Source organism: Zosterops lateralis, assembly GCF_965231275.1.
Source record: "Zosterops lateralis genome assembly, chromosome: 8".
Classification (NCBI taxonomy): domain Eukaryota; kingdom Metazoa; phylum Chordata; class Aves; order Passeriformes; family Zosteropidae; genus Zosterops; species Zosterops lateralis.
In genome coordinates this window covers 9710912-9720564 of record NC_139768.1, presented here as the reverse complement: position 1 = coordinate 9720564, position 9653 = coordinate 9710912, and the positions used below count along the sequence as shown (strand labels likewise).

At 46.7% G+C, this 9653-nt stretch overlaps 1 protein-coding gene across 3 annotated transcripts in view; it reads right to left on the bottom strand.

Moving 5' to 3' along the window:
- Positions 1-1267: 1267 nt before the first annotated feature.
- SEC31B (SEC31 homolog B, COPII coat complex component) overlaps positions 1268-9653 on the bottom strand; it is a 35113-nt gene continuing 26727 nt past the window's right edge. For all 3 annotated transcript variants that reach the window (XM_083865980.1, XM_083865982.1, XM_083865981.1), the window contains exons 22-26: positions 7072-7127; positions 5678-5824; positions 5135-5251; positions 3668-3739; positions 1268-3128 (exon numbers count right to left, since the gene is read on the bottom strand). In XM_083865980.1, the coding sequence (XP_083722106.1) occupies positions 2949-3128; positions 3668-3739; positions 5135-5251; positions 5678-5824; positions 7072-7127 (572 nt within the window). In that variant the 3' untranslated portion in view covers positions 1268-2948. The remainder of the gene's footprint in view (positions 3129-3667; positions 3740-5134; positions 5252-5677; positions 5825-7071; positions 7128-9653) is intronic.

Sequence of the window (9653 nt, the reverse complement as noted above, 5' to 3'; positions counted from 1 at the left end):
TGTGTGCTGGAGGGAACTAATGTCATGTGTATCTAAGAAATATGTGGAAAATCTGTGCTTATTTCTCAGCAGTAGAAGTGTTACCTGAGTTAAGGAGAGCAAAGGGCTGGACTGCACAGGGTACAGGTACTGAATCCTGAAAGGCAAAATCTAAGAAATGCCAGGCTTGTTAAGTGATCTCAGAAAGCTGGGACTTCCCTTGTAGACTCATTAAGCAAATGTATGCCACCCGGGCTATCTGTGTTACAACCCCATTCTGATGCTGCACAGTGTTACCTTTGAAAACCAGCTTTGCTTGTTCCTGCTGGGGACAGCTGTTAGGCCAGGCTCTTTGCTAACTGCTCCAGGCCAAAAGCTCTTCAAGACTCCTTCACACTGGGTGTTTGCCTCTGCCAGCAGCAGAACTACAAAAGGTTTGTTTTCCTTGAATGCATGTGGTGTGTCCCTAACACCCCAATCTCTCATATACCCTGCGCCCTTCCCAGCAACAGCCCTTCAATTTTCACCATCCAAACAATTTTTCCAAGCCTTTGCTTCCTCCCAAGTCCTCCAACCTTGGCCTGTGTAATACAGTCCTTCGTATTTCTGAGTTTCATCTGTGCTGACTGGCAGGGTTGTACATACATACTAGCTAGCTGACAGAAAAAAAAAAAATTCATCAGAATTTATTTTGTAAAAAGAAAGTTTGATTCCCCCACCTTTATCTCAGTACTATGTTTCAATTCAGCCCTTCTTACCTCATTAAAAGATTAAATTAAATCAGCCAACAGATTCCTAAGTTATTAACTAATGATAAGAACTGACAATTCAAGGGTATAAATTTCCACACAGGTCTAATCCTTATCCTAGTTCAAGCTGCATGGCTTCACTGGTGTAAAATTTATTTCTAATGGGAGATGATGTCATCAAGGGGGCTCTGTTTACTTAATGACATACTTCCAACTCTTGATGTCAAATGCAAAATCCCCAGCATTGCTGAGATTCCCCAAGACAACCTGAGTCTGGGGGCCTTCTTGTGTCTGATGCAGATGAATGGTCACAATGGATGCAGGTGATCTGGAGAAGATCAATGCTCTGACCCTGCAGCCTTAAGGAGTGGGTAAGACCTGAGGTGTCACCACACCAGGAGGGATGCTGCCCATAGCAGCAGAGCCCGAAATCTGGTTTGCCCCACACAGTTCTCAACTGCCCCTCAGTGAGTGGCCATGCAGACTGAGGAAGTCCCATGCAGGCAGAGGTGACAAGCCTATGAAAAAAGCATCACAAAACACAGCTTTTATTTCACTGTTCTGTAATTTTTCAGTGCATCAAACCGCAGCAATAGAAACAACACAGCAGCAACAAGGAGGCACTTTGACCTGGAAAGGAGAGAATGAGACATGTCCTCTTCCTCCCTTCTCTGATTCTCCTCCCTCCTAAGTCTCATGGCAGACTAGGTTGATTCGTGTACGTCACTGAACCGCAGGCTCACGACAGCATCACTCAAGCAGCAAGCAGAGCAAGTAGGGGCTGGCTGCATCCAAATCTTGGGAATAAGCCTTGCTCTCAGCTATGGATCAATGATTTTGCTGCCTGGTTAGTAAGAGGGATGTTGAGAGAGAAGGCAAGGAGGGAGGAAGAGAGGGAAATGTACACACACAAAGATGTACCCCAAAATCCCATCTGCCTTCCCAGACTTCTTCCTCAGAACAGATATGCTTCATTCATCTACTCCCAGAGGAACTGCCACAGTGATGACAAGTCTCAGCACAATCCATATCTTCAAGTCTTGACAGCATCACCCCCTGCAGCATATTCCTACCACCATAGTGCCAAGGGGCCTTTGAGAACCACCTTTGCATGTATCTGTAATTGTAGGCAGTATGAATGCACCATATCTGTAGCAATGAGCTGTCTCTCACTGCTCAAGTCTGGGCTGGTCAGGGTAGCTCAAGGGAAATCTTTATGGGACTTAAACAATCCCTGCTGCTCCTAAAGTCCCTAGGGCATCTGAAAAACCTGAAGTAGGAAGCCTTTAGATAACACCAGTGGGTAAAAGTCCAGCTGTGCTAAAATAAAAGAAGTGAAAAAGGCCAGGAGCCAGAAAGGGCAGCTTTTAGCCCCAAGACAGGATGTGACCAGCTCTGGGGAGAAGTGCACAGAGCACAATCTGCCAACATCCCTGCATGGGAGAGTCCCCGGAATTCGAAAACGAAATCATCCCTGCACTTGAAACATTATGGGCTTGACCCTGTAGCTGATGGGGGAAAAGATATAAAGGAAGGTGGATAGAGGGTAAACAGGAGACTTGACTTTTAAAAACAAGAGAGCTGGGTGAAGAAGAAACAGAACCAAATCTGGCCCAAAGTAGACTAGTAGTTAGCCCCAGCTGTAGCAGGATATGGATGCAGAGGGGTGAAAGAGTGAGTCAAGGATGAGAATGAAGAGAAAGAAGGAGCCAGGAGAGATCCTTTCTGCAGCCCAACCGAGTGAGGACACACCAGCCTAGGTTCCCAAGGCAGCCCAGCTACCAGTGAGGAAGTTTACTCTGCAGCACGGAATAGAGCCTGAGGCTCTTCTGTGGTGGTGCTGCAGGTACCAGCCCTGTTTGTTTCCTGAAAAATAAATGCAATGTCAGCCTAGAAGGGAAGGAGTTTCCCCTTTGTGCTGGGGATATAGAGAAGAAGAAGGACTTCTGTGCAACCTGGACAGCCTGAAACTGAGAACCCTGGGCTGAAAAGTGGCCTCAGACTAGTGAGAAAAAGAGAGAAAGAACAGTCTCCAGGAGCTGCAGGCAGCAGTGGGCTGTCTGGAAAGTGGATGGGGCCAGGTGTGCTGGCCTAGCATAGTCCCAGGCACTGGCACAGACCTATTTCTCCAGAGTCAGAAGGAAAGTCCACAACCCGCAGCACTTCAACAGGTGAGGCAGTCCACCAGCTCTTTGTGTACTGTTCCAGCTGCTTCACACTTTACACATTCAGTTTGCCTGCTATGGTCATGAGAACTTTCAGGATGGGCATGAAACTAGACACTTCACTGAAACTGCTGCTGCTCACGACTTGGGTGTGAACCAGGAGACCTTGTGGGTAGTTCTTAGCCTCAATGCATCGGGCAATTTCATGAAGACCCATGAGGATGGCTGGAGAGAGCTGTGGAGAGGGAGAAGAAATGAGTCAGTATGTTCAACAACATAGCACAGGTCTCCCTCCCTCCACACCCTTCCTTACTGTTCTCCACTATCATCTTCACCAAACAGCACATATACAGACAAGCACTGGCAGGAAGAATAGCTGCTTCTTCCCTTGCTTTCCCAGACTACAACTGCCAGTTGGCATCAGCAACTGGCATCACCAACTTGGGAGTTTTCTAAGCTAATTACACTGTGTTCACACTTAACCACTCCCAGTTGCCCCTTCCCATCTGGGATCTATATGCCAGTATACTTCTCAAAGGGTAAAAGCACCTTGCAGACACCTCCTCAGCTTTTCCTTACACTATGTCTGGGGCAAAGTTAAGAGAGTAGATACAAGGCTGACTGGGTTTGTGGTCATTACAAGGTTTGGCACTCCCCTTGTCTTCCAAGAGAATATGTACTGGTTACACTGGTACAGACACCAAACCCGCAATGCAGTGCCCAGGTGGGCTCAGGGACCCAGCTGGACCACAAGGAATAGTGGCGCCCACTTACCGCCTGCTCCCGGAGCTTGTCATACAGACACTCCAGCCGCTGCAGCGCGTCCTCCAGCTTCCTGCGTGTTTTCTGAAGCAAAACAGGTATTGCTTGTCTGCCAGAGCTTCAAAGACACCTCTCCAGAGCCAAAGTGCTTTCACTCAGTCCCTCCCTTCCTCTGTCTTTCCACAGCACCTTACAATTCAGCTGCATCTCAGCCTCTGACAGCCAGGGTCTGTGATAGAAGCCAGCCATGCCCTCACTCTGCACATGTACACATGTATACACACATTCTCTCCCCAACACAGAAAGATGGATTGCCCCTTTTCTCATCTCCCAGCCTAGACATTCCTCCCTTCTGCCAGTACTTGCAGACCACAGGACAGAGTGACCACTTCCAAAGTGTGAGAAACACTGACTAGTTGACCCACAGGGTGCTCAGACAGCCTCACGCTCATTGACCCAAGAAAGAGCTTCTTTCCAGTCTCCTTAGGGAAAAGAGGGAATATCCTTCCCGCTCTAGGTAACCACCAAGGAAAGTGACTGAGTACTGAAGCTCTGATGAGACTGACCTCATTAACCCCATCTTGAATAATCCACTCACAGGTAACTTATTCCATGAACACAAATGCCTGGCTCTGGGCACAGCTGGAACAGGCCTGAGAGCCACAGGAGTTCAGGTGCCTTGCACTGCTGTACAGAGCCAGCTATTCAACCACCACCTGAGTCAAGTGCTTAAACCCAAACCAACGGGCCTTTCTATCCATAGAGGGAACCTTTAGATTATCCCCCAGAAATTGCTATGCTGCACTCTCAGAAAGCACAAAGCAAACACACTGAAGATGCTGCTCTAATTGCCTGACTCTGGGATAGCAGTCTGGGCTCAGTGTACCTCTTAACACCTATCAAGCACAGGTATTCTGGAAGGTTTCTTAGTGGCCCCAAGCCCTGGGAAGACTTAGCAACCTAACACAATGTGCAAACACTGTTTTTCTGCTTCCAGTCTGGCCTGACACATTCACCTAATGTGACACGTGCCAACAGCCTTTCAGGAACCAGGGTGGAGAAATTACAGTTACTTGGACACAAAGATTGTCTGGCTTTCTCTTCCACCTGGAATATCTCAGCCTTTCCCTCCAAGCTCTAAAGATAGCTAGTAATACCAGCTCTGCAGGAACTATCTGCAGATCAAGCCAGTGAAACTGAATTAGCTGAGTAAATTCTTCTACTTTCCTTAAAAGAAAGAGCCAGGAGGACAGAATCATTGCTCCAAGAAGGCAATGAGAAGCAGTGGATAAAAGTTAGAAAATGCATCTCAGTTCCCAAAGATGAACAAGCCTGCAGCCTCAAGGAAGGAGGCAAATTTGGAGATTAACTTGGTTATAGGAATAAGACTTTTCCTCTCTTTACCCAACCAAAAGAAGGAAGCACCAGTCAAACATCTATAAGGGAAAAAAGTCAAAGATCAGAGAAGGGAGGACTTACTGGATCAGTGGCAACTGCCGAGCAGCGTTGCACCAAGCCTTCAAATGAAGCCTTCAAAGCCTGGTGCTCAGGGGGGAGCTCCTTCTTCTCAATGCTTTCCCCAGGTAGCTGGTGATACTGACAGAAAAAAAGAAAAGCAGCTGAATTAATGCAACAGGAGCATGAAAGGCTGCAGCAGGTAGATTCTCCTCTTCAAACTAGAGAACAGAGAGAATTTTACCCCTTCACAAACCCAGAGAATATCTGGAAGCACAGAGTTAGGTTTTTATCTTCAGACTGTGATACAGCTCCAGGCTCCCATGGATTCTCAACTCCCAGCAGGCTGACAGCCTGCCTGGTCTCCCTTCCTGTTTCTCACCTATGCCCAGGTGTCATTTTACTAACCTGCCAACTCCTCTAATGCTCAGGCAGAGATGCCTTGTAGGGGCTAGGGAGCAGCATAAGCCCTCTGCAGCTGCCAAGTAGTAAGACCCTCAAAAGCTGAGTTATTTTTCTACTTGACAAGATGCTGGTGCCTGGGGAATGCCCCACTTTCCCTGGTACCTGTAGGCTGCCTTCCTTGGGTGCTCCTGGGGGTGACTGGCCAGATTCTTGCAACCTGGATAGCTGAGGATGGATCCCTTGGGGTTCAGCAGGCAGGCCCATTACTGGAGCTGTGATGGGGGCCAGAGGAGTAAATTTCTCAGGCAACTGTCAGCAAAGAAAGGAAAGGGAAAAAAAAAAAATCAAGAAAACCAAGTCCAAGGAAGAAGGGTTGGTTTCTTCTCCACAGAAAAAATTCAACATCCTTTCTAACTTGAAGAGTCTCCAGTTCTCAAGATGATGAAAGAACACATCCCTGTTCTTTCAGCCCCCTGACTCAGAGAATGGGGCCCTTCCTCTTCCATCCTAGATGAACAGTCAAAGCGACAGCAAGAAAACCCCTCTGGAATTGTTCAATCAAACAGATCCGTTACCCCTGAGAGCACTGGTCCTCAGAAAGCCGCTTGGGCTCTGCAACGGCACGAGTCCTGAATGTAGAGATTAGCAGCAGTAAAGTGTCCAACTGAGCAAGGATTGGGGAAAATCCCACGACATGGGGGGAGATTCCTCTTGCAAACACTTCATCATGCCCCTGCTAAGCCAGAGAGTCATGACAGATTCTCTCCAACAGGGCTAGATCAAAAGGAGATGGCTTTAACAAGAGGCTAATCCTGTTGTAGTGAGCACAGCCTGAAGCAGGTTCCCAGCTATGCTGCCAGAAAAAAGGGCGAGAAGTCTGTTCCAAGCTAAAGAAGAGGAGTGGGGGGCGGGAAGGATGCCAAAGAAGCTTCTTGTCACACCTGCCAGCAGGCAGCAATGACAGAAATGGAGTATTGATAGCATTTGTTGCAGAAGAGCTCAGCTCACAGGCCCTCCAGTGCAATCACGACAAGGCAGAGAGCTGCAGGACAGGTCCCGCAGGCAGCTCACAGCTACACCTGTCCCAATTTCTTTCAGCACAAGTGTCTTATCATTTGGTATCAGCATCTGAGGAAAATCACTGTTGGTCCCACTGTGCTGAAGGAAAATGCTGCCCCTAGCTGTCAGGTGTGAAGAGAATGTGACCTCCTCAGCCACTATAAAAAAAATTGTATAGGCGAGGGCATTAGATTAAATCCATATTTTTAACAACAAATTACTGTTGGCAGCCTGGGAAGTACTGACAGAGGATGCAACATTAGAACTGATAACCATTTTAAAAAACAGCCACCCTGCAGAACAGCATGTAACTTTGGATGGCAAAGAGTCAGGATTACTTAGACTTCAGGCCTAGCTATGCATGCAGTGCAGACATAGACAGAGCAACAGGGATAGAGACCTGCAGAGTTTGACAGCAAGCATTTATAGGAATGTATCTGTTACATGGAACTCCTTGGCTAAAAGACAACCAACACATATTGTAGCTGAAAACTTACCTTTTTCTTTTGAAGGCCTCCTCTTCCAGTAGAGGGATCACTCCAAGATTCCTGAGCTGCCAGGACATAGGACAAGACACAAACCTCAGACTGTGAGAAGCTGGCTGCAGCAACAATTCATGGTTGCTTGCACAGTTTAGAATTTCCTTCAGGAGAAGGCCCTTTGGCTCTAATTCCCTTGTCATTCCACCTTTAGACTGTTTCAGCTGAGGAATTTCAAACCCAGCTCACAGGCCCATGAGATGCTCTTGCTTCACTTTGTCTTTCTTAATGTCATTCTTAGTATCCAAGTGTGCACACAGCCTTCATGAGTCTGATCAGACTGAACTGGCACACACCCACTCCCACACAGGAAACCTTTTTTTTAACTACCCGAAGCTTTCTGGATCCTGTATAAACTGCAGAAGTCAGCCTTAGAGTCAGGCCTGAACCTTGGTGGGGACCTGCATAAGTGTGCACCTCACACTTCAGGAAGTTCTTGAGGCTCCCCAGAGAATCTGGCACTGTGGGAGCACAGCAAGAGTTATGCTACAGGTGAGAGGGCTTCTCACCAGCACCCACAGGAATACTCATGGTGACAATCCAAAGCTATTCACGCAGTTCTGATAAAGTCAGAAAGATTTAGGGGTGGGTTCCCTTCCAAAATCATGTTCAGAACCAAAGCTTAGCAAAATTTGCTGACTGCCAAATAGAAGGGAATAGACTTAACCAGTAAATGCTTTGGGAGCAGAGGGGTGTCTCAGCAGATGCTTTTCTGGTACTCTTAACCTCACTCTAGGTAATTTAAAATCCATAAGACAACATGACATCAAAAGACCTGTGTCCACTCTTCATCCTGCAAAGGTCAAATTGCAACTACCTTGTCTGCTGCTGTCCTGTAGAGGTACCTGCATCTTTAGACAAAACCCCATTATTAATAACCTCAAGCCCATGAGACAGGAATAATCTGTGAGAAAACAGAGTAATGCTAAGGGGGCAATATCAGAATTGCTGGAGCTCTGAGCCACACTTAATGAGCTACTGATCCTGAACTGAGCTTTAAAAAAATCACAGGGGAAAGATGCAAAAGGTGCTTCATTACTTTAATTACCTTTATTATTAAAATTCTGGCAGCCTCTTTTTGCCCTCCCTTTTCCCATGATTTCAAGACTCACTCTCTGATGAGTTTGGATCAGGAGTTTAATTAAGTTGGCACCTATTTCTAGCTTGGGGATTCTGTGCCCTAGAACTCTGCTGGCCCCCACTGAGTCTGTGGCCTAGCAGCCCTTGGCACCATTCCAATTCAGTGGCACTCTGTATCCTCACTGGAAACAGCTATTTAAATTATACTCTTTAAGCCAGGCACTTAATCATCAGACATAAGAGACAACAGACCCTGGTGCATTCTGCTGCTGTGAAATGCTATCTTCCCTATGCTACTCATGAAATAGGACTTCTCACCATCCCTGAAAGGAATGCCCCATGGCAGCAGTCTCCAGCAATGCCTGTCCTAGAAAAAACAGGACCATAAGAGGCTGGAATCAGGTACTATCCTGTCCAGAAAGGAGATGAGCCAGCTGTCCCTGCCCCTGACACTCATAGGAACTTGGATTTCTACAAGTGGAGGTGTCTGTTCATTGTGTTAGTAATAATGTTTATGAGCTGTAGACACTATGTTCAGGAATTTCCAAAGCAAGCAATTTTGGCCAGTCAGATTGAGTAATTTTACAGTCCCTTTTCTGTAGGGAAAAGGGACTGTAAAATCACTTTCTGTTTTTTCCCAGATTAATAAAAATACACATCAAAACCAGAACAATAATAGCAGGCAAGAAAGCACCCTCAAGGAAGCCAGTTGGCACTGCTGAACCAAGCATGCCGTACACTGCCATTAAAACTGGGGGCAAATACTGCCACGGAGAAGGGATTTTCTCAGTAGTGAATTCCTGAAGGGCATCTTCAGCCTAAGGAAGTGCTTGAAATCCTTGCCATGGAATCATCTTCCCTTAACAGGGAGAAACTGAAGTATTTTGTTTCTTTGCTGAAGGGACAACTCCCTCTCTGGAGTCCCACTCCACACAGCCAGATTGTTTGGAGGTCTAAGTGCCTATAAATACTTGGATTTCCTAAATAAAGCTGTGAGATTTGTGCCTGGTAGATGGTCCCACCAAAAAGCAGCAATCACTGCAGTGACAGACCACAAAGACATTGAGCCTTACCCCACTGATAATGTAGATTAGAAAATAACTATCTTCCAACACCAATGAACCCCAAGGAAAGAAATCAGTATAAAGTATCAGTCAGAAAAACCCTTTTTCCAAATTTTCCCCAGCAGTTGAACTAAGATTCAAAACCAAACCTCACCCTCTAACTAAAGCCAAAAGGGATTTCCAGTTCCCCTTAGAAGAGAGCCCCCAAATTCTGCTTGGGAAGCTACACTTCCACCACTGTTTCTGATGGGACTTCACCTCTTCCAAACCACAGGGGGAAAGCACAAGCAAAATCATGCACAAGGCTGGGAGAGTAACATGGAGAGATGAGTTACAATCACTGGCCTGTTCCTTACCTAGAGAACCAAAACAGGAAAACTGTCTGCTTCCCTGTCC